The 25,414-nt window shown below is 43.7% G+C and overlaps 1 protein-coding gene across 1 annotated transcript in view; it reads right to left on the reverse strand.

The window, feature by feature from the left end:
• Positions 1 to 552: 552 nt before the first annotated feature.
• PLPP3 (phospholipid phosphatase 3) overlaps positions 553 to 25,414 on the reverse strand; it is a 101,867-nt gene continuing 77,005 nt past the window's right edge. Inside the window, exons 5-6 of the mRNA XM_049879371.1 lie at positions 19,929 to 20,105; positions 553 to 2,487 (exon numbers count right to left, since the gene is read on the reverse strand). Coding sequence (XP_049735328.1) covers positions 2,362 to 2,487; positions 19,929 to 20,105 — 303 coding nt within the window. The 3' untranslated portion in view covers positions 553 to 2,361. The remainder of the gene's footprint in view (positions 2,488 to 19,928; positions 20,106 to 25,414) is intronic.

The following is a 25,414-nucleotide window of genomic DNA, read 5'->3' on the forward strand; positions in this document are numbered from 1 at the left end:
GGAACACTTGGGCTCTTTATCTGCCTTTGGGGAGCCCACAGCTCCCCAAATGAAAATACCCTTCAGAACACAAAAGGTCTTTAGAAGAGCCTGAAATGAGAGCAGAGCCAGAGCCTCACTCTGCAAACGACCTTTCAAAGATGAAAGAGCAGCTCTGACATTGGTATCTGTACTAAAAACCAGTTGTGGTGGAGTGGATTTTGACTCATGGTGACCTCAGGTGTGTCAGAGTACAATTGTGTTCCATAGGGTTTTCAGTGGTGTAATTTTTTGAAAGTAATAATAGCCAGGCCTTTTTCCAAGGAACCACCAACATTTTGGTTAGCAGTAGAGTGCATTAATTGTTTACAGCTCCCAGGAATTCCAGTATCTATACTATGGTTTAAAAAAAAAAACAAAAACATAGTATAGATACTTTTTCTGGGATATACTACGGTTACCATATTTCCCGCAGAAAGAATCAGGAGGTAAGGTAAGCCCGTTCAGAGGGGCCAGGTCTGGGGTTCCCACTCCATCCACCCCCATACCTGAGACAAACACCCCTCAAACATTCCAGGCTTCCAATTCCTTAATTAGTTGTGTTACGAGCTTTTATTTCAAAAGCACATTTAATACAAGTATAGTTTCGCAGATACAAGTTTTCACTTTGTATTCTACAAAAGTCTTTGAATATTATTCTCTTTACAAAATGGAACCTTACAAAAATACTGACAATTTAATGCTTTTATACAGTTTTCTCTAGTTGCAGTTATTTCTTTCACTGTAAAACAATGTCTACCACAGAACTACGATATTTTAGTTGATATTAAAAAAAAATTAACTCAATGCTTTTTTAAGCAGCTAATGTAAATAACACAGGTCGAGACACAGTTTATAATCATAGTGGATATAGCTAAAATTGTTTCAGAAATAATATTTTACATAGTTAACTTTTAATGTTTTATACATTATTTATATAATATTTATATATAAAAATCATAGCTTGCTATAGTTGAAATGAAAGGACGGATGTGCATGTGGTAGATGCATGTGGTTACATTTAGCCCTTTGAAAGGTTTGCACCCAAGATCTGAAAGCATTTCTTCCTTCCTCCTTTTCTCAAAGGTGCCGTAGGAGTCCCTGTACACTGCCTAGAGTGAGACCTTGCTTAGAAGGACTTAAAGGATACAGGATGAGGAAAACTCTCTACGGAGATTTAACCCACGTGTTCTGCCCAGCAGAACCTACCAAGATCTGCCCCAGAGATCAACCCCAAGACAATAGTGCTTTACACAGTTTAGCAAGAGCAACACCCACAAGGACCCCTGTCAGCTCCGTGATCTTGAAGGGCAGCCTCGCAGGTATGAGCCCGTCTGCTACTCTGGCTCCTTCTGACTTTGAGTAGCCAGGAGGTTGGTTCCTTTTTCATTCCGCCCCCTTCACTCCCCCATCTCTTGTACAGAAGGCTGCCTCTTCTCAGCTGGCCGCGGACCACGCCTTTGCTCATCTCCTGACCCTCAGCGGAAACCCTGGTAGGTACACAGCAAGGATTTCAAGGGAGAAGGCAGTCACTGAAGTCTAACCATTTCTAAAGAGTGTGCAAGTGCCCGGTGATTGGTGTACACAACATCAGCATCCTGTCATCGCCATTTCAGCATCACAGGCTGATGCGTCAACAGAAGACAAATGAGGGTATGCACCCTCGATGTCTTCTGAAATTGTGCTATTTGTGAAATTCACTCATCCACAAAGAGTCTCCTAATCACTAATGTGAGGGACTGTGCTTACTGGCCTGTGGGCCGGGGAAGTGATAAGGCCTCAGGAGTGTGAATTTGGGTTCGGGATAATGTGACTGAGCAAGCTTGCTCTTTCCTTTTATCCAAAAATAAAAATAAAATGAACTTCTTGAACCAAAGTCACAGTAAAGAACAGCGTGGGGTGGACAGAGAGACGTAGGAGGGGAGCCCCCTCAATGGCTATTTTCTTAATTCAGTGCTATCTCTGGCATCGTGTGCTACAATGTGAATTTGCGCTTTTCTTACAGGCCTGGGATTCCTCAGGTCACAAAGGTGACCAACAGACTCTACTCAAACCATTTTAGTGTTTGCTCCAGAACAAGCCCGTGTTCACTAGAACATGAACACTTAAACCAATTGCACATCCAGGATTCCGGCACCTGGGGTTAGTTTGCTGTTGTTTCCACATAGGTGAACACTACCTATTTTGGAAGGCCACAAAGTAAGACACTTTTTTTTTCTTTTTTAAATCAGTCAGGCAAAAAGTTTTTTTTCCCTACATTCTACTGTCTGATGAGATTGGAGAGCAGCAAGAAATTGCTGTCAGCAGTCATTTTACAAAAACAGCTTGAGAGGTGGGTGGCTCCTACACCATGTTGTGGTGATTGTTCCTCTCAATAATGTCCACAGGCGAGAGGATTTCCTTCCTGATAGGAGGGGGAGGCAGGGACAGAGTCGTCTTGCTCTTGAAGAGGTCAGACACGAAGAAAACCTAGAAGCACAAATCAGAGACCCAGATCAGTCATGGATACCTGGGGACTGGGGACATTCAAAGGCAAAGGGAGCATCACAAGACCATGGGCTTTAGGGAAAAGGGGCTCCAAGTCACAGATCTTTCAACAGGGAAGGGCTGTAGTTCATGTAGTGCAACTTTTGTTGTACAGACAGGGAAACTGAGGCCCAGAGAAGGGTAGAGACATGGCCCAGGTTGCACAGCAGCAGTAGGAATAGAACCCAACTCTCAGTCCATTCCTCCGTATCCATATCCGTATCCATAGCCCCTATTTATTTCTTATTTCTCAAGGTAAATGAATAGCAATGAAATGGAAGTTCCTAAACAAAGGAAGCAAGTCATAATTAGTCACAGTCATTTACCCATGCTACTTTCCCTTTCCTCACAAAGGAATCTAGGGTATAACCAAAAAAGATCAGCCAATATGAATTCATATATCAGCGGGAGTTAGAATAAGGAAGAGATAGTGGCCACTTTTTCCTGAAAATCCAGTGACACCAATAGTTTTGATGGAGGTCGAGAAGCCCGGGTCTTGTTGCTGAAGGAGTCAGCAACTAACCCAGAGGCAAGGTCAGTGAAAAATCTCCTATTGCTCATTCCCCAGCCTTCTTCCTCCTAGGCATATAATCTCACTGAGTCTTTCTTAAAATCATTGAGAAGCTTTTATTGAACTCCCATTTGCAAGGGTATAAGCATGCCTCAGGCTTAGTTCCTGCTCAATGGATTTATGATGAAAGACTCAAGGACTTGATGAGTTGCTGAAGAAACACATATGCTTTGTATTAGGTGGCAAATAAATACACAGAAATCCATTTGAACCAGTTAGCAACAGGAGTTTGTATTAAATAACTATAAGAGGCAGCTATCAGTCATGTAATTTATGGGAAACACATGGCTAGGTTTCAAAATGGGGGATAAAACACTTCCAAAGTTCCTATGTCCAACAGCTTTCTGACATGAAAAGCTTTTGTCTTGAAGATGGTGAATGTTCCCTAGCGATGTTAACACAATGGACTTCATTATGGTCACGTTGTTTTGTGTCATTGAATCAATTCCAACTCATAGTGACCCTATAGGACAGAGCAGAATGCTCCATTGAGTTTCCTAGGCTATAAATCTTTATGGGAGCATTCACCAGGTCCGTTGTCCCACAGAGCCACTGGTGGGTTCAAACCGCTGACCTTTCAGTTAGCAGCTGAGTGTTTAACCATTGAGCCACCAGGACTCCTTCCTGGTCACATCAGAGGCAAGAAAATGAAGTCCTTCATAAGACATCACCAAAACTGAGGCTTTAACAGCTTAGGACCAGCACACAGTAGGGACTTGGAGCATTTGTTCAACCAAATTCCATGATGTCCCTTCTGTAGTAACACAGCAATGAACAAAGGGCCACAAAAATTCCAACAAGGAACTGGTCATGCACGGGGTTACCCAGGACAGGGGAACTGGGAGGCTGGAGGACAAAGGTGAAAGGAAGGTGCACTTGTCATTGTAAAACCCTTTATACCTCTTGAATTTTGTACGCATTACATTTATTACCTAATCGAATGTTTAATGATATTTTAGGGGAAAAAAGGGTGAAGAAAAGAAAGGTAGACTGTTTATATGTAACTACGAAGAAGTGAAATATTAGCCAAAAAAAGTAACTGATTTTTTTAAGTCCACTTATAGCTTGAGTGCCAGTGAATGCACCATTTTAAAGAAAAAAAATTAAGCTTTTTTTTTTTTTTTTCACTTTCTTTTCTAAGGAAGCATGAACAGTAAGAATTTTGGTACAAAAAGGTATATCTTCAAGTTAGAAAAGACAGTGCCTGCCCCTGCGCCAGGAGGCTCTCAGGCTCCTCTCACTGGGAACTCTTCACAAGTGGTCAGGGGAAGGGTGTTCAAGTGCCCCCTGAACAAGGAAAAACTAAAAAAATGATCAAAGTTAAATGTGAAAAATATTTATTAAGCTTTTCAACTCTCCTCTAGCCCCACCCCACATTTCCCTTCAACTCCTCCAACGGCCTCACTTCCTACTGTCCTGAAAAGAGGTGATCATCTGACAGAAGCAGAGACAATGTCTTCATCGCTACCTGAAAATTACCCCTCCCCTTCATTTTTGATTAATCCTTCCCCATTACTGGCGTTCATCTCCACTTATTCCAGTCTAGCAGCAAGTTCTAGCAAATAAGGGCTCCTACTGCCCTTATTCCAACTCATAGGGTTGCTATGAGTTGGAATCGACTGGACGGAACTGGGTTTAGTTTTTTTTTTTTTTTTTTTACCGCCCTTATTTCTTAGAGATCATTCTCTAGGCTCCTTCCTCTCTGCTGAGGGCATACATAGCAGGGAATCCCCCTCCCCAAAACAAACACCTCCTCCTTCAAGATCTTATTACTTATAACCTCAATGTACTGGTGTAGTTCCCAGTATGGCTTTCTAGGTTCATACCCACCACATATTAGTGTTTCAGTTTCCTAACTGCAAGGTAGGAATAATATGAAGATTAAAAGCGATAGTGTACTTAAGAAGATCTAAAACGGTGTCTAGTACATGGTTCAACAAAAGGCATTTCTGTCTCTAATACTCTGGACACCAGAGGAATTACTGGGCTCACAGTGTCCCATATTCCCTGGAGTCACCAAAACTTTGCTCATCAGCCTTTTTTCCTAGATAAGAAGTTTCTTGAAGGCACAGTCCTTGCCCTAATCATCTTCTATCACCCACAACACTTAGCGTTGGGCCTTGCCCACAGCAAGGGCTCAATAAATATTGTTGAATTTCTAAACTACTGGGAAGCAAGTGCTTTGGCCTCGAATCCTATCGGCACAGGGAGCTCTTGAAGACTTCTGGAGGGACCACATACTCACACACCAAAAGCGCACAGCCCAGTGGCAACATGAGAAGTTGGGCCCAGTCCAGCAGAATCCCCCTTTAAGCGGTATTTCACTTTCAGTGTAGCTTGAGGTTACACAAATACTTTTTGGGAATCATAAAACACGACCTGTCAGACTCAAACAGGGTTCAGTCCTCCCAATGCCTGAGCAGCAGAACACAAAAAAGGACTTGGAGCATTTGTGCAGAAGATGATCTTCACCCAGAAAGAAAACCCAGGAGCCCAGGCCAGGAAGGGTCCGTAGACATTAAGTAGCAATCTTAGGTCTCAGGCTACAGTCATACTCAGCAAATAAGAACTCTATACCCTAAGTGCCAAGAAGTGTTCTAAGTTACACTGCTCAGAGCACTGGCCTTCAATTCCATTTCTCTGATTCTTTGCATTGTATAATTATCTTTTTTTTTTTTTTTTTGAGAAATGAATGAATGCAACCAGTAAATATCTACTGAGATAGTTCTCTGTTCCAAGCCCTGAGAATATAAATATACATAAGACAGAGACCTTTCAGGAGCTCACAGCCGAGTGAGGGAGAGAGCTACAGAGATAACTACAGTACAGTGCTTTAAGGATTATGATAGAGGGAAGCCAGGATGTTAAAAAGCCACAGAGAATATGGCATCTAACCTAGACAGAAGGGAAGGGCAGAGAGCCACAGCAGACTTTCCCCCAAAAGAGGTGTATTTGAGCTTAGCTTTGAAGGCTAAATAGGAGTTAGCCAGGTGGTGAATAACAGGAATGTTGTTACAGGCAGGAGCAGCGTGTGCACCAGCACAGGAGTGAGCAAGCACAGCAGGTTCAGGGAACTGTGAGAAGCTCAGTATGGCTAAGGGCGGATCATTCCATGAGGCTGCAATGGCCAGGGCCACACCTTGAAAAGCCTTCTATGACATGTTGAGGAGTTCAGATCTTATCCTCTTGGCTCTAGGAAATGTCGTCAAGGCTTAAGCAGGAAAGCATCACGTTGGGAAGACTTGCATTAAGATCATGTTGGAATCTAGAATACAGACGCTGTTGTCATTAGGTGCCGCTGAGTCGATTTTGACTCATAACAACCCCATGTAACAGAGTAGAACTGCCTCATAAGGTTTTCTAGGCTGTAGTCTTTATGTGGAGGAGCCTTGGTGGCGCAGCAGTTAGGTGCTAACTGAAAGGCTGGAGGTTTGAACCTACCCCCAGGAGAAAGATGTGGCAGTCTGCTTCTGTAAAGATTACCTTGGAAACTGATGGGACAGTTCTACTCTGCCCTATAGGGTCGCTATGGGTCAGAATTGACTTGACAGCAACTCATTTGGTTTTTGGTTTTGGTTTAATCTTTATGGGAGCAAACACCAGGTCTTTCTCCCATGGAGCTGCTGGGTAAATTCAAACTATCAACCTTTCCACCAGCAGCCAAGTATTTAACCATTGCACCACCAGGGCTCCTTTCAGAATACAGAAGGAGTTGGGAAAGGGTGCAGTGAGCCTGAAGGTAGTGAGACCAATGGCATACTAGTACAGAGTCTAGGAGAGGGTGAGTCCTGAACTACAGTCATGCTGTGGAGACGAAGAAGAGGTGGATTTTGAGATGTTGAGGATAGAACGAAGCTGGTATAGATGGTATGTGTGTGTGGGAGGGAGGGAGGGGGGAGGTAATGCTTTTCTTTCCAGCACTGTTCTTCACTCCGGAGATCCTTGCGTGTGTTACCAGAAAACTCTTACAGTTTGGGTAAATATGCTGGGGGAAAAATTATAACTCTACTTTCCTCTGCCTTCCAATATTTTGACTCTTTCTGACAGTGTCTTGGGAAGTGATTCTGACTTCCTCCTGAGTTAGAACGGCAGGTTATTCTGTGGTTTGAGGGTAAAATGATCTGATTTTCTCAAACATTCAGGTCAATGTCTCCTTTCCTTCAGGAGCAAGACTACATACAAACAAGGCAACCTTGGGCTGGAGGAACCCTGTTCATTCACTGTAAGGAAGAATCTGTACAAATGGTGACCATTATTCATGTTCTAATACCATTGCATCACCATCTCCCACTCTCAATCCAACACACATTAAAAAATCTTTGTTCTTTGGAATACGAAAGACGTCTTTACATCCAAGTTTTACCATTTTCAGCAAAATACCTAAATAGGAGATACAATACCTACCTCAGAGGGTTACTCCAAGGACTATATGTCATAACAAGTGGCTAAAGGGCAGCAGAGTGCCTGGTGCACTGTAAGAGGTTGATTTAAGTGGAGGCCATTCCAACTGGCGTGTGTGCTCAGTGCTTACCTACACAAAGCAGGCTGCGAATTACGGTCCTTCTCCTCCCTACCCCCTATGAAGGAAGAGGAGAAGAGAAAAACTGAAAAAAGGAAAAGGAGAGAGGGGGAAATGGGAATGAGTGCAAATATGAAGGAGCGTGTCAAGTCTGTACATGAGGATGTGCTGATGGGACAGGACAGATAGGATTTACTCTAGCAGTCCTATAATTTCTGGGGCTACTTTAGGCAAATAAGCACAATCAAGAAGGAAGATGCACAAAAATCCTAAATAAAACAATGGAAAAGAACCACATGATCAACTCTATGGATGCAGAAAAAGCATCTGATAAAATCCAACATCCATGCTTGATGAAAACCCTAAAGAAGATTTGTGTACGAGTGAAAATTCAGGGCATATATGAAAAGCCAACAGCCAACATCATAATGAAGAAAAACTGAGAGCTTTCTCCTTGAAATCGGGAATAAGTTAAGGGTGCGGCTCTCACTGCTTCTATTCAATATTGTATCAGAAGTCCTAGCTGGACCAATAAAAAAAAAAAAAGACAAGAAAAAGAAATAAAAGGCATCCACATTGGAAAAGAAGAAGTAAAATTACCTCTACATGGATGATATGATCCTACATATAAGAAATCCCAAAGAGTCCACAAGAAAACTTCTAGAGCTAATAAAGGAATTTAGCAGAGTTGCAGGGTATAAGGTCAACAAACAAAAATCAGTTGGATTTCTATACACCAGCAATGAGAAATCAGAAAGGGAAATTAGGGAAACAATTCCATTTACAGTAGCATCTAAGAGAATAAAATACCTAGGAATAAATCTAACCAGGGATGTGAAGGACTTACACAATCCAAGCTATATAACACTGCTGAAAGAGATTAAAGAAGACTCAAAAAATGAAACAGGATCCATGCCTCACATCACACACAAAAACAAATTCAAAATGGATTAAGGATCTAAATGTGAAAACTAAAACCATAAAATTCTTATTAGAACAAGCAGAGACAACGCTGTCAGGCCTAGCTTTCAACAATGGTTTTTCTAATATAATAACAAAAGCACAAACAGGGAAAGATAAAATTAAATAAATGGGAACTCATAAAAATTCAAAACTTTTGTTCATCAAAAGACTTTACCAAAAAAGTGAAAAGACAAGTTGCCGACTGGGAGAATATCTTCGGAAACCATAATCCAATTAGAAATTAATAACCAAAGTATATAAAAAAACCTCGACAACTTAACAACAAAAAGACAAATGATCCAATCATAAAATGGGCAAAGGACCTGGATAGACATTTCACCAAAAAAGACATTCAAATGACCACCAAACACATGAAAAGATGCTCAGCATCATTAGCCAGCAGAGAGATTCAAATAAAAACCACAATGAAATACCATTTCACTCCCAGTAGAATGGCTAAGAGCCCTCGTGGCACAGTGGTTAAGAGTTCCGCTGCTAACCAAAAGGTCAGCAGCTTCAATCCACCAGCTGCTCCTTAAAAACCCTATAGGGCAATTGTACCCTGTCTTATAGGGTCACTGTAAGTCCGAATTGACTTGACAGCATTTTTTTTTTTTTTAAAATAATGGCTAAGATTAAAAAATAATAATAATAACAAATGTTGGCGAGGATGTGGAGAATTAGAACTCTTATCCATTGCTGGTGGGAACGCAAAATGGTACAACTGTTGTAGAAGACAGTGTGGCGGTTCCTCAAAAAACTAAAAATAGAACTAACATACGACCCAGTAATCCCATTCCTAGATACATACCCAAAGAGACCTGTATACCAATGTTCACTGCAGCACTATTCACAATAGCCAAAAGGTGGAAACAACCTAAATCCCCATCAACAGATGAATGGATAAACAAAATGTGATACATACATACAATGGAATATTACTCAGCCAGTAGAAGAAATGAAGTCTTGATACATGTTACAGTATGGATGGAGCTTGCAGACATTATGCTGAGTGAAATAAGCCAATCACAAAATATTGTATGATTTCACTTATATAAAAAAACAGGAAAAGACAAATGCATGGAGACCAAAGTTTCTTAGCGGTTACCAGGAATGGAAGGGAGGGGGCAAAGGGGGACTAATGGTTACGAAAAAAACGCATTGATTAAAAGTAGAGTAGCACAGGTGATTACTGCACTTGCTGTCAGTAAGTTATACAGCTGTAAAAAGTTGAATTGGCAAAAGTTGTGTGATAGATATATTTACAACAGTGACAAAAAAAAAAAAAGTAGCTGCTGAGCCTGTTTATATACAACCAAACACCTCATGGGATTTGGTTCCTTGGTTTGGAGGTTTAGGGTTATGGTTTCATGGGACATCTCAGTTAACTGGCCTAATAACAACATGTTCAGTGCTTCTGTTCTACCTCCTGGTTCCTTGCATAGTGATTGGGGCCTTTACAGCTTACAAGAGGCCATCCAAGGCACATCAATTTGTCTCTATTCACCTGGAGCAACAGAGAAAGGAGGAAGAGTCCGAAATAGGAGGGTATGGAATGTGTGGCTAATTGCCTCCATGAACAACTGGCTCCTTTGCCATGAGTCCAGAAGAACTGGATGGTTTCTGGCTACCATTACGGAACATTTTGATCAAAGATTCCATAGAAGAATCCTGATCAAAAGGGGGGAAATGCAGAACAGAATTTAAAATTCTCAAGGATGCTAGACTTTCTGGAGCCATGGAGGGTGCCCTGAGATAATCTTTAAAATTTAAACCAAAAATATCCCCTGAAGTCATCTGAAAATCAAACAACAGTTAAGCTTATCTAGTAAAAAGGGTCTGCCTTGAGCATTAGCATTATGCTCTTTGAAGAACAATCTATATGGGATCAAACTGACAATAGCAACTCAAAAGATTAGATAGAAACCTTAGGAGGCAGTGAGTTTATACTTAAGGAGGGAAGAACAACTCAAAAAGGGAGGGTGAAAATGGTTGTACAACTCCAAGAATATAGTCAATGTCACCAAATTGTACATATAGTAACTGTTGAACTGGTGTACGTTTTGCTGTCTGTATTCTCAACAACAACAAAAGTAACTAAAATTTAGGGAAAAAAAAAAAGGAAGATGCTCCCATGCCTTCTTGATGACATTCACACACCCCGGAGATGCCAGGCCCCTCGGAACACACACAGCCCAGCTCTACTGGGGTGCTCCCTGGCTGGAGCTCACCAGGCACCACACTGGCCAGAAATCAGAAGTCTGGTCAGTAGCCAGCTTTCCGCTTCCATTGCTGCAAATGGCTGAGTTAGCAAATTCTGAGGGCCATTCTATCAAGGGCAGATTATAACAAAATCATCCTTTAAATGTTTCTGGAGCGTTTCAACTCCTGAGATTGTGTAAGTGAGCTCCTTGAAGATAGGAATGATGGCCTTACGCATTACAATTTTTATATGCTCCCACTGAGCTTAGATGCTAGCACAGAGCAGACAAGTATAAAAGTAGAGTTACAGAATCTTAGAACCAGAAGAAAACCAGGAGATTGTCTTTCCAATATTTCTCCAAGTGCTGGCCTCAGACCATCTGTTTCAAAATCACCTGGGTATGTCTTGAAAAACCAGGTTCCTAGGCTCACCCCAGGTCTACTGGAAGTGTGGCCTGGAGTCTGTATTTTAGCAAACACTAGAGGTGTTTGTTATGCAGACTGAAGTTAAGAGAACCATTCGAGGATAGTTCATAGAGATAAACAGATGGACTCAACTCCCAGGTCTGCCATTTAATGGCTCTGTGTTTTTTTTTTTTTAGTCAGACAGGTTATCATCTCTCTGAGAGCAGTTTATTTGTCAACTGAACATCATGACAGCACCCTTGAGCCATCCCTACCTTCCCTCCTTGGTAACCATATTGAATTTTTAATGGCCTTCTATCACAGCACTAGGCCTTAGGTGTCATTGCATAATGCTTGAAATGCTATGTCATGTTTCCTTAAAGAGCATGAATTGTGTTGAGTCATCTCTGTGCTCAGAGCCCAGCAACTGCAGCTCTCAATAGCCTAGTCCACTCTGGGTTTGAGTACAGACCATGCCTACTGCTCCTTATTCATATACCCTATATGCCTAGGCCTTGAGATTTCCTTTTGGCTTCCTGCTCTGCCATAATGAACTATCTCACAGATTAAGGAAAGATTAGGGGAGAGAAAGCCTTGGAATCTGGCTCACCCTCATGCTGGCTAAAGAAAAGCCATCTCTGGCAGCCCTGTCTTTTGACTAAATGGGAGTTACCCGATTACATTCATTACTTTTTGACCTCAATAAAGGGCTTGCAGCAGCTTTTGGCACTGGGGATTTGCCAGCTGTCTGTGTTGAGGGATTTCCTGGTGTAGCTGAGAGGGAACGTGACACGCTGGAAAGAGCGTCACCATGGGAGTCAGACAGCAGCATCTAGCCCCGAAATTGCTATTGCTGTGGGACTTGGGCTAGGTCACACACTTCTCTCTACTTGACTTTACATAAACTGAAGAGGTTTATGATTTCAGATGATAAATCTGCCTTGTATCTGTGTGCAAATGTTATTTTAAAAAAAGCCTACTTTCACATAGTTACTGCAAAACTTATATAAAAGAGTAGACATGAAAACACTTTGTACCTATAAAGGGCTATTTGAGTATTACCTTAGTTACCATTGTTAATGACTTTCACTGCTATTGAAAGTTAGTCCTACATAAAGAAGGGGGGTGGGGTTGGAGCACGAGAGGAGGGGAGGTTGTGGGCAATTCTGAAGGAGAATAAAGATCTGTGCCCCGCCAAGGAGCCTGAATGAAATGTCCACTTCCAGGCTATCAAAAAGGAAGACTTCAGGGAAGGAGAACCCACAGGGCCAACAGCTCTGACAATGGGGTGTTCCACTCAGCAAGAGTTGGAGTATTGGAACGTGGTACCCCATGACTGGACAACGGCAGAGCCACCACTCCCAGAAATCCTACAATGTTGAAGCTGTAAGGGAAAAGAGGGCTACTATTTATTGAGCTCAACTCCCCATTATTCCACAAATTCCAGTCGTTTTCTTCTAAATTCCTAGGGTCACAAAACATACCATATTCCCAGTCATCTCCTATCTTGGTTTATGCTATTCCTTCAGCACAAACTCTCCTTCCTTACCTTCCGCATCTTATATTAAATGTTCACTGATCTTTCAAGAACCACCTCCTCCAGGAATTCTTTCCAGTCCAACAACCTTGAGAAGAATTAATTATCATCTCTCTGGTGTCCCCACTGTCCCCAGTAGAGAATCCTATCCCAGCCACTATACCATTCTATTGCTCTCGTTTGTTTACCTCTCTGTTCCCACTAGATCAATGGTTTTCAAACTGCAGGTCGCAAACCATTAATAAATTACGAAATTAACTTACTGGGTGGTGACCACCAGCATTTTTAAAGGTTAAATAGAAAATAGCAGAACATATCACACACAGTAAGCATTATTTTGTGGAATATTTGTTTCAGTTATGTGTGTATGCCTTTACTGGCTTATGATGTAAAACGTGTTTCTTCTTACGAATTGTGGCCAAGTCTTTGAAAGCTACTGGAAGGACCAAGTCTTTTTTGTAGCTCTGGATCCTTAAAACCAAGCATAGTGATAAATGCATAATACACATTCAATAAATGTGCTGCATGGGCCAAGCAGTACTCATCGTTTATTTCAGTGATTCCTCAATCCAAATATCGCGTAGGTATTATCACTCCCGCTTCACAGAATACAAAAAGGAGGCACAGAGAGCTGAAGTGAATTGCCCAAGCTGCCTAACTAGCAAGTGGCAGGAATAGAATTCCCTTCTGGGTCTCTGCCTCACCATCCGCCCCTTCCTTCTCATAAGGTGAATGAGAAAGGAGAACCACTTTGCAAACTGTAGAGTACTGTAAAGATACTGTCATCATCCAGTAGGAGCCAAGGTTTATCTCTGCCTTTGCTTCCTTCTCCCTTCCACATCCCCATTCCTGGTACCCATGCCCACCTGAGACTGAGAGCCTAGGGTGGCAGCCTCAGCCCCAGGGCTTACTGGGCAAAGGGCTAGGCTTTCATAAGACTGGAGAGATTTGGGAGGTCATTTCACCCATTCCCCTGTGCGGCACTGAAATAAATTCAATGGCAATAGATGAGAATCTCTCCCATTAGAGAAGAAAGAAATCTTGCAAATTCCTGGCATAGACCAAGCATGTCTGGAGTTTATTGTCTTAGCCCTTTTGAGATGGTACATGGACAGGAATCAAGGACTGGGACTGGGTTCCTACTCTCCACTGTCTGCTGTGTGTCCCTGGGCAGGCCACATCCTCTCTCTCTCTGCACCTCGGTTTCCTCCTGAAGAGCTATCTCTGAACTCTTCTTCACACTATCATTCTTGCTGGTCTCTTTCCCCAAGGTCACCTCCCTAGGGCAGAGACAAAGAATTCCCTTGCCCTTCCCTACATCCTGGAGCAATACTGCAGCACACAAAAGAGCCACCACTAGCTGAGGCACACCCCGGGGAGAGGAAGACCAGGAAGGGCTCTGCTGTGTGTTTATGAAATTCATCAGCAGCTGCTTCCTTTGTGGAGCCCAAAGCAATGGCAGGCTGGCCCTCCCCTGACCCCTCCAGGGCCCCATAATTTGCCATCTGTTAGAGGGGTCAGGGAGGAGGTGACCAGATATGCAAGTTGTCACCGGATAGGAAATGAACTGATGTCTGTCCCTTCATCCAAGTCCCTCGGTTAGTCCAGCTGGTGGGTATGGTGAGCTGGACCACTGTGTTCTTGCTTTTGGTTGGAGTCACTGTACGTGTGTGGAGATGGAAAGGAGACTGTGAGGGTCAATATCTACCTGTGTCTGCATCTGTCTCTCTGTGTCTGTTGTTCTGACTGCTGCTGACAGAGGGAGAATAAATGAATGTCTATGTATCTGGGTATGACTGTCCATTCGCCTCTATCTGGGCTGTGGCTTGGCAGCTCTCTGCCTTTGTGTGTGTGCTTCTGTCCATGTGGGTGAAGGTGTACACCTCTGTATGCAGGCTTATATGATCCTGTACCTCTGTGCTGAGTCCGTGACATTGTGTATGTAATCTGTTTGTGCTGGGTTCTATTGTCTTCCCTTTCTGGAAAGGGTTCAACTACTGAGCCATGAGGAAGGAAATCGAACCCACTCCAGTTTGGCCTGTGCTTTTTTGTCTAGACAAGTCTGCTTGCCATGACAGGACCTCCCCTTAGTGGACTCAGGTAAAAGCACTTGGCTGTCACAGCTTGTTGCCCAAGGCTCTGCAGTGTCTGAACCAACTTTCTAGGATCGCGTACTGCACGCGTTGGGACGCGTGCTGCGATCTCCAAATAAAAGGCACCTTTACAAGCACTGCGGGGAGACAGCCCATCTGAGAAGACATGTCCAGAGCTTAGCTACTGCAAAATCAGCTGTGCTACAGAACCTCTGTGGAAAAAGGTCACAGAGTTACAGAGCCTCCAAGATCATGTCACAGATGCAGAAACTAGCCTCGGTGGGGAAGTGTCTTGCTTGAGGTCACAAGCTAATGCATCATTCATTACTTAAGCAACGCTTATCAAGCACCATCGTGTGTCAGCTGATGTACTAGGCACTGGGAATGACTAACCAGAAGGTTAAGCCATGGATTATGCTATTAAAGTACCCACAATCTAGTTGGGGAGACAAACATATGAGCAGGCAATTGTGATAGAACAGGCCAGACGCTGTGGGGGGTGGAGGGCGGGGAAGAAAGTGCAAAGGGTCGCGGTAGCACAGGAATGAAGCCAGGCAATTCTGTCTTCCCAGAGGGAAACTGTGGTGGGCTAAACAATGCCCCTCTGCCACCAAAGACATTCACATCCTAATTCCTGGAACCTGTGAATATGTTCCTTTACATAACAAATTAAGGATCATGAGATGGGGGATTACAACTAGATTTTCTGCATGGACCCCACGTAATCACAAGGGTCTTTAAAACAGGGAGGCAGGAGGGTCAGAGTCACAGATGGAGATGTGATGGAAGAAGCAGAAGCCAGAGAAAGGGAGCGATTTAAAGATGCTACCCTGCTGGCTTTAAAGATGGAGGACGCGGCCAGGAGCCAAGGAGTGCAGATGATCTCTCTTAACTACTGCATAGTTGATCCTGACTCATGGTGACCTCATGTGTGAAGAGTAGAACTGCTCCATAAGGTTTTCAAGACCTTTTAGAAGCAGATTGCCAGGTCTTTCTTCTGAGGTACCTCTTGGTGGGTTCAAACCACCAACCTTTTAGCTAGTAGTTGAGTACTTAAATGTTTGCCCCACGCAGGGGCTCTAGATGATCTCTAGAAGTTGGGAAAGGCAAGCATTCTTCCCTCGAATCTCCAGAAGGAACACAGTCCTGCCAGCACCTTTATTTTAGCCCACTAAGACCCTTTTTGGACTCCTCACCTCCAGAACTGTAAGAAAATAAATCTGTGTTGCTTTAAGCCACTAAAGTTTATGGTAATTAATAACAGCAGCCATAGGTTACTAATTCAGAAGGTTTCATCTGAGATGAGACGACTTGGGAACTGTGCTCCATTAAAGGGACCAGGCAGAGAAGGGGAATAGCTTTCCAAGATAAGAGCTCAGGGTGCTGGGGAAATACCGAGAAGCTTGGTATGCCTAGAGGTGAGGGGAATGGACAGCAGTCAGGAGATGGGGTGCTTAAAAGAAGCTTGGTCTTGGAGTCCTTGTGTATTGGACTCCTTGGGGTTATGTGGCTTCTCTACCTTCTCTCTGCATGACCTTCTTAACCTCTGTTTCCCCATCTCTTAAATGAGGACAATAATGGAATCTTCAATACAGGATTTTCAAGGGACTGAAGAAGATGATCTGTGCAAAGTGTAAACATTGTGGCTGGCACACAGTGGGCTCTCAACTAGCAATCACGACTTCTCTGTGAAGTTAATGGAGAGTTCAGAGAGGCTTGGCTTAAAGGTTACCTGGCAGAGTGGGAAAGGATTCCAGGTTTCTTTCTTATACGCCGTACTGCACTGCCTCTGGAAACCCTGGTAGCATAGCGGTTAAGAGCTACGGCTGCTAACCAAAAGGTCGGGAGTTCGAATCCACCAGGCGCTCCTTGGGAACTATATGGGGCAGTTCTACTCTGTCCTATAGGGTCGCTATGAGTCGAAATCGACTCAACGGCAAAGTGTTTGGTTTTTTTGGTTTGCACTACCTCTTTCTTGGTCTTCTTAACCCCAGGAAGTATCTCCATGTTTCCAGAACCATTCAATATAGTCACATTCCCAGGTGGGAAGAGAGTTTGGCTTTGTGCCCTGGGATTTATTGGGACAGCCAGCCCTGCTTCTTGGTGGAAAGTTCTGCTACGTGGCACAAGCAGAGCAGAGGTCACAGGCTCTTGCCTGGGCTGCAGAGAGCTACATTGCATAACTCAGGAAAAATCCCTGATAAAGCTGCAAAACCTGTTAGGCAGATGCCCTTCACCCTCCTCACAGCTACTTCTCTCTGGGCACCCCATGTCCTATAAGAGCCCCTTGGTTCCCCAGGTCTCCTCAGGGATCTGCTCATCTCTAGCTCAATCCAAGGGTCCTGGGCTTTGTTTGTGTCTGTCTCCCTCACAATCAAAACCAGAACCACAAAACCCTGGGATCTTAGAATGGGAAAGGATCCACTACTTTCTTTTCACAATGCTGAGTATTCCCAGTCTCTTACACTGATCAGCCACAGCTGCCAGCCACTTTCTCCCTCTGGCCTTCTCAGGTGGGTTAAATGGCACAGATGGCTCAGTGCTGGGAGTCACTCAGCTGGAACCATGAGCTCCTACTGTGCACCAGGCTGGGTGTTAGGCACTGGAGCTTAAATGATGAGTATGATAGAGTCCCTGTCCTCACTTGTTCACAGCTGAGTAAGCAAAGGGCGGGGAAAGATATTTATCACTCCTCTCCAAACCATCTTCACATTATATAACAGGCTTTCAAACTCAAAGGAATGACTCTCAGCCCAAAGGGATGGCAAGGACCCCGTGACACCCTTAAATTATACTCTCAGGAGTTCTCTGTGCTGTTTATGCCTCAGGTTACCTGTGGCCGGCCTTCAGCTTCAGTGATCCTTCCTCCCTGCAAAGTACAGAGGGCAAAGCTTGGGAGCAGCTGTCTACTAGCCCTGTGACTTTGGATGACTTGAGTCATCTCTCTGAGCCTTAGCTACCTCATGTGCAAAATGGCTGTAGTAAAATGGCTTTGTGTGGCTAAAAGGAGATAATGGGCGAAGTATCTAGAACGGTGCCTGTAGATAGTAGGTGCTTTACAAATGCTAGAACCAAATTCTTGTGTTATGGTCAGCCAGAGCCAAACAGGATAAAAGTCAGACCCTCAGATTCCTTCTAGAACTGAAGTCTTCACCCTCCCGGATACTTTGTCCAATCGCTCTTTTAGGATATAAAAGAGAGGAAGGCTACGAAGGATCTCTCACCTTTAATTTTTTTTAATTGGGGGTAGAGGAGACTCCAATTAGGGCAGTGGCACCAAGAAGGAAACACAACAGCAGGCCCTAATGCTAAGAGCAAAGCTCAGTGGGCACAGTCAGCAAAGGGTTATTATTACCCTTACCTCAAACTTCCATCCCCCACTGTCACTTTGTGTTAAAGGGTCAAGCACTGGGAATAAGCTGGTCAGTGACAGTCACTCTCATTAAGGGTTTCCTTCCCCAACTTTTCTCCTTTCTGGCTTTGACTTTAAAAAAAAAAAAAAAAGGAAGGAAGAAAGAAATGTGACGAAAGCCATCAAAACGGTTAGTCCCTTAGGCTAGGATTCCCATGGCCGGGCGGGCAAGCAGTTCAGATGCTACTTTTTCGTGGTACCCATTCTGATCACCCCAACTTCTCCTCCCTCTTCTTGACCACAGGACCCTGCACCAGGCCCTCGCCTACGCACACGCACGGCACTTCCACAGCCCAGTGTGCTGCCTCATACAGAAGCTCCTGCTCCTCCCCTGTCTGGGTAAGCAGCCAGTTTGGGATTTGCAAGGACTGAGCCTTATCCATCCCCAAACCTTTAACAGAACGTTTCCTATAGAGTTCCCAACAAAGCTTTGATCAACCCACTGATTCTAGGATTTTGTTTTTTAAGCAAGCATTTACTTACTCTGAGCTAGGGTCCCTAAGAGGCCTTGGTAACACAGAATAATACATGTGGCCGCTGCTCCCGAGAAACTTACAGTTGAATCAGAGACACACATAAACAATCTTATTAGAGAATGATCAGTGTTATGAGAGAGGAAGGTGGGGGGAGGTTGCTACAGGGAGACATGGGCTTCAGCCAGCCTTGGAAACCAGAACTAGGACAAGGAGCTAGTGGAGAGCTCTCTATTGTTTGCAGTTCTTACTGTGAATAAGCAAGAATTACACTAACAACAGCGAATAAGCAAGAATTATACTAACAACAATACAACCGACAGGTGTGGCGCTTAAACATCCAGCCATTGTTGTATTCTGGGATCCCTGCTGGGTTGAGAGCTTCTCTGAGTGGGGCCCAGGCCTGGATAATATCAGAGGAGGTGATCAGCTGTGTTTGCTGAATAAGACCCTCAAAAGTTTCAGAAAGCAGGAAAAGCAGAGGTGACTGAGGAAATGGAGGCGCTGAGAGGTAGAACATTTTACCTTTTTTTCTCATGGGGAGTCAAGGACAAAGCATGTGAAAAGGGCTTCCCAGCCATTTGAGGCACACCAGAATGTAGCCTGTCCCAAGTACCATCTCTAATGAGCTCTCTGACCTACCGTGCAAGGCCCTGAGCCCACAGCAAGCTCCTCTTCTCCACTTAATACCAAATTTAGGGTCTAATCAAGATACCCTGAAGGTCACAAAGGGGAAGGTGGATGTTCTGCAAGTACTCAATAGTGTTTGTCAAAGCAGCACGTGAGCACCAGATGAGTCAGAAGTCCCTGGGCTCTGCTGCTAATGTGCCATGTGACCTGGGCAAGTTTCTTCCCCTCTCTTACCCTACATTTCCTCATTTATAAAATGTGAGAGTTGGACAATATCTAAGATCCCTTCCAATTCCAACAATCTATGAGTCCATGAATGATTTATGTTAGTGGGGAAGAGGATTTGCAGACCATGTCTGATTAAAACTCAACAGCTAAGATTCCTTATAATTCTAACAATCCATGAGCAGGAATTATTCTCATTGTATTAAGGAGGCCCTGCAACGGGTGACCCTTCCTTCAGAGGCCAAGCAGAGAACAGGCCTGTGTGCTCTCTGGCTGTAGTCACTGAGCTGGAAACATTTAACAAGCAAGCAGTCTAGGGCTGGGCTTGCAAACCGACGACAAGATGCTACTTACTATGCAGCAGGCCACCAGGGCTCCTTGAGCAAATCCTGCCAGGACGTCACCGGGATGGTGCTTGTGGTCAGAGACGCGTGACAGTCCCGTGTAGAAGGCCATCATGAGCAGGGTGAACTGCAGGAGAGGCCGGAGCAGGCGGGCGCCTCGCCAAGTGAAGCGGGCCTGCAGGTACAGCTGGAGGGAGGAGAGAAAAGGGGCAGACACCAAGTGACATTCTGTTCACCTGCATTATAACACCAGACTGGACCTGGTCCACACACTACATTTCTGCTAAATGGAACCATCGGAACCTTGGTGGTATGCTGTAGAAGGAGCATTCAACTTGGACATCACCTCAGGCCTGTTATTTAAACTCTGAGCCTTAGTTCCCACAGTAAAGAGTAAGAAAAATAGATCTTACCACCTAGGGAGGGTCAAACAAGGTCATACCATGTGAATGGCTGTGGCTTACTGCTTGACATTAAAAAAGCAAAAACAAAACAAAAAAAACCTGTTGCTGTGGCGTCGTTTCCAACTCATGATGACCCCACGTGAGTCAGAGTAAAACTGTCCTCTATAGGGTTTTCAGTGGCCAATTTTTTGGAAGTAGGCTTCTTCCAAGGCATCTCTGGGTGGACTGGAACCTCCAACCTTTCAGTTAGCAGCTGAGTGCGTTAGCCCTTTGCACCCCCCAGTGACACCGCTTGGCACATGGTAAGCACTTAATAAATTAGAGTTTCTTGATGGAAGCTCTAATTCAAGAACAGTAACCAGGGCTAAAAAAATGTTTCTTATTTGATAATGGATGATAACTCACTTAAGCCAGTTGTCTGTTTTTTTCCTGTGGATCACAGGTGTACAATCTCTATACTACCTACCTCTCAGAATTGCCATGGAAACAAAATACATGATGCAAATGTAAAGGGTGGTTATCATAATACTCAGAAAGGGATGCTTCTACTTCAAAGGAAAGTGACTCTATGAAAGAACTAGTATGTACATCACCACTACAGGTCTATGGATTTTGAATAAGAATATAAGGAAACACATAAACCAACAGACAATGCCAGAAACTTTCAAATAAAAGTTGACAGACACTGAACTGGGTGGGGTAGAAGATTAACCTGAAGAAAATGGGGGGAAAAGAAACCAGCAAAACACCCCTGGCCGAAGCAAAGAAGTTGAAATGACGTCAACTGGGCATTGTCCCCTTGGAGTTATCTTGCTGCAGTTTCCGTTCTAACCTTGGGGCACAACCTACTTCCCAGGTTCCTGTGGGAACTTGGGGAACAAGAGGGAAGAGGCAGCAGGACAAGGGGAACTTCCGACTACAAATCAAAGCACTTGGAGAGGCCAAAAGAAAAGGGAAGAGAGAGGGGAGGGGTCTGATGGCCTAAAGATAGACCTGGGACAGGGGCAAAGGCGTGACTTTGCCCTTCCTGAGACAAATGAATACCTTCCTTTTGGTGGTCAGGGAAGAGCAAGTGATCGGTCTTGAAGACACAAGAACAGTGGAAGAAGGTCCTGGAGTCACTTACTCTCGGCTGTGCAGGGTCGGCCTACAGAACTGAATCACTTACTTAGGAAACTATTTCAATAAAGTCAGGCAACTTTATAATTGTTTGGAAATTATATGAATGTGTTATTGGAAAACCCAAGAGTAACCAAAGGAAAAAAAAAAAAAGAGACTGCACTGGTGGTGTTGGCTGGCACATGAGTGACAAACATCAACACTTTTCTCACATACAAATAGTAACTAGTTAAAAATCTAAAAGGAGAAATTAAACCCTCATAATAGCAAGGGGATCAAATAAATAGTAATTTACCAATATCTGCACAGGATTTTCATGAAATAAGGAACATAAAGGACAACTTGACCTTTATGTAGACTGAGAATTTTTGTTTATAAAAACACTCAATTTATAAAAGTTGATATGTAAATTCAGCGAGATTTCCATGAATATCCTCCAAAGATGTGGAGGAAAAACTTGTGGAAAAAAATTATTATAGAGATAATCTAACAGACCAAACCTGTGGGACTAGCCAGTAAAAACAAAAACAAAAAGAAGGCAGGCATCCTGGTAGGTACTAAGGGCACAAAAATGACAAGTTGTAATCCCTGCCCATGGAGCATACAGTCAGGGAATACATGAAAACAAGTAAGTGTGAATAGGTGTTTGCTGGGAGTTAAGAGGATAGTAGTGAGGGGTGTGTATAGCAGGCAAAGCCAGGGCATAGAGGCCAGAAATCAAAGTTTCCAAGAACAAGCAGTTCGGGATAGCTGGAGAAGGGGGTATATGAGGAGGCAATGAGAAATGGGGCTGAAGAGGCAAGCAGGGCCAGATTATGAAGGACCTTGAATGTCAAACTAAAGAACCTGGCCTTTATTCAGTAGGCCAGTGTTTCCTAAACCATATTCCATGGAACACTAAAGGTCTTGCAATAAAAAAAGATTGGTAAATGCTCTCAGCTAAGTCCTTATTTTAGTCACAGTGCTTATAAAATGATTAAAGCTCTGAGGAGTCCTGCAGAAAAAAACTTACTTGACCTTAAATCATTATTATTTATAGAACACCTACCTAACTGAATCATGATTGGGAAATGTTGCTGTAAGCAATTGTGAGAAACTAAATGGTTTTAAGCAAGGTACTCAGTATCATAAAAAATAATGTGGTTGCTTTGTAAGGGCTCTAGGCAAGCCTGGGTCACTACAGGCAATAATAAAGTCACAGAAAATCCAAAGCTTAGGCCAAAGACTATTCCTCATTTCTGCTGAAATCACCCAACAAATGGGAAGGCTGCCATCATGAATCAAAAGACCCCTTTATTTTGGGAGCAGTGATGGGGATGATGCTGGTCTAGCTCCTACTCAGCAAGAATCTTTAGGACAATGGCGAGATCAAGGCATGGGGAATATTCCATTTGCAATGTGCCCACTATGGTCTGGACTTGCTCCAGCTATTCTTGGCAATGGATGGGGGTGGAGTGGGTAATAGAAAGCACATACATTTTAATCAGAAAATTCTCACTGAGCCTATAAAATAGGTTTCAAAACCACTGTCTTCCACGTCTGTGGTAGAATTGATGACGTAGATCAAGTGCCTGATACATACAACAATGTTATTGTTATTGTTGGGTGCTGTCGAGTCAATGCCAACTCATAGCAACCCCATGTGTTACAGATTAGAACTTCTCCATAGGGTTTTCATAGCTGTTATCCTTACAGAAGCAGGTCACCAGGTTTTTCTCCTGCAAAACCACTGGGTAGGTTTGAACCGTCAGCCTTTCATTTAGCACCTGAGTGCTTACCCATTATACCACCAGGTTCCTTGTTCAGTACATTGATGATTTTATTCTCTAGCCACTTTTCTTTATTTGAGCCCAGTGGCCTCAAGATTTTTTATTTTCCTCACTGAAAAAGGTACAGGTCCTCAGAAAATGCCTTTTCAAAACCCAACCCCTTCCCCCGACCCCATGCATGCAGACTTTAGGTCAAGGGCCTTGGGAGTCAGGGTGGGGCAGAGGAAGGGTGGGTTTCCCAACCGGACAAGGCACACATCTCCCCTTCCAATGACTCAGATACTTAAGGCTGGAGCTCAATGAAAGAAAAAAAAAAAAAAAAATGAGAGGAACTTGAGGAGGGAGGAAGAGAGCAGTCATCAGAATAGCTTCAGGAAGGGAGTGCTGATGAATGAGAAAGGAGTAGGGGGCCATGGGAAAAGAACTCAGTTGGGAAGCAGTCAGACATGGGATTGCAGTCACCAGAGAGAAGCTTGTTCTCCCATATGCATCAGTGACTAATACATTTACTGAGGAATGCCTCAAGAACTGGGGTTGATTCTGGTGTCTGTAGCTGGTACTTTGGGGAAAGCTGTGAAATAGCAAAGTGTATTTTGAGGTGAGACAGCCCTGATTCCAGTCCTGGTTCTACCACATACAAACTGTGTATAACTTTAGCAAGTCACTTAAGCCCTCTAAGGCTCTGTCTTCATTTTTAAAACAAAGATGACAGTATCTCCTTCTCAGTGCTGACAGGATCAAATGAGACAATATGCCAAGTACTCTCTGCCTGGCAAAACAGGCATTCAACACACTCCAGAAACTGAGGTCACCTTTTTGCCATGATAAATGAGATTTACTCAATGACTGGTGATTTCACCAAAACGAGTAAATTATGAACAGAAGAGGCTGCATAACTGCCTTCCACCCAGTGGCTACATTGAATTCGAGAAGTAAATTGGTGGCCATAAGCTTCAAAGTTGATCAAAGGATCTGATAACCCTCTCCCCACCCCACAGCAATCTAACAAATAGATTGGATTTTGCCAGTGCATAACCCCATTCATGAAGAATGGACAGCTTTGTGTTTTTTGTTTTTTGTAAAGTAGAGGGTGTTTGAAGTCATACACTTCCATGGCTGGGTCTCACTCTGATCAGTGGGTACATTCTGGAGCGCTCTGAGGTTGTTGTTGTTAGCTGCCCTCAAGTCGGGCAGTGACTCAGGGTGACCCCACGCACAACAGGACAAAATGCTGCCTGGTCCTACACCATCCCCATCATGGGTTGCGAATCAGACAGTTGTGATCCATAGGGTTTCCACTGGCTGATTTTTAAGTAGATCACCAAGCCTTTCTTTCTAGTACTTAGTTTGGAAGCTCTGCTGAAATCTCTTCAGCATCACAGCAACACACAAGCCGCCAGTGATAGATGGGTGGTGGCTGCACATGAGGTGCACTGGCCAGGAATAGGACCTGGGTCTCCCGCATGGACAGTGAGAATCCCATTGCTGAACCACCAATGCCTCTCCTGGAGTGCTCCACTCTCTTGGAAACCCTAGCCTGGGATGATATGTAACTCTGGAGGCTCTGTTCATTCCCACTCCAGAAGGGGCCTCGTACACCTTATTCAGGAGAAGAAGCCAAACCTTCCTGACAGCAATGATTCCATGCCCCTGCCCTGGACCAAAACAGCAAGGAGACTCTTTTCCAGAGTCAGAATTCCTACAGGGATTTCACCTAAGTCCCAAACACCCTGAGCAAAACCACTAATGCACTTCTCCATTGTCAGCAGCCTGGAGTCCTTGCCCGTTTTCACCTCCCCATCTGTGTGAAGACCTCTGTGCTGGGAGAATCAGGGTCTGCGTCTACTCTCTGAGCATCAGTGTGTCCCTGGCTGCAGAAAGTGATCTGCAGGCAAGTAACTAGATTCGAATCTGTTCTCTGCTGTATACCCTGGACAAGCCACTCTGCTTCTCTGGATTTGTTTTCTCTTATACAAAGTAAGGAGATCTGTTCATTAAGAAAAAAAAAAAAAACATGGTGTAAGCATCTATTATGCTCAAAACTCTATGAAAGGCTCAGACAAGCATAAAATATGTTCCTTCATGAAAAAAGAACATAATCTTAAAGTCCCTTTCTTGTATCAAGATTTTGGTTCCAATTGCTAAAATAAAACTGCTGATTGTGGATATGATGAAGATTACTACACAACAGTCTATGTCTGTCC

Source organism: Elephas maximus, chromosome 3, assembly GCF_024166365.1.
Source record: "Elephas maximus indicus isolate mEleMax1 chromosome 3, mEleMax1 primary haplotype, whole genome shotgun sequence".
In the NCBI taxonomy this organism is placed as follows: domain Eukaryota; kingdom Metazoa; phylum Chordata; class Mammalia; order Proboscidea; family Elephantidae; genus Elephas; species Elephas maximus.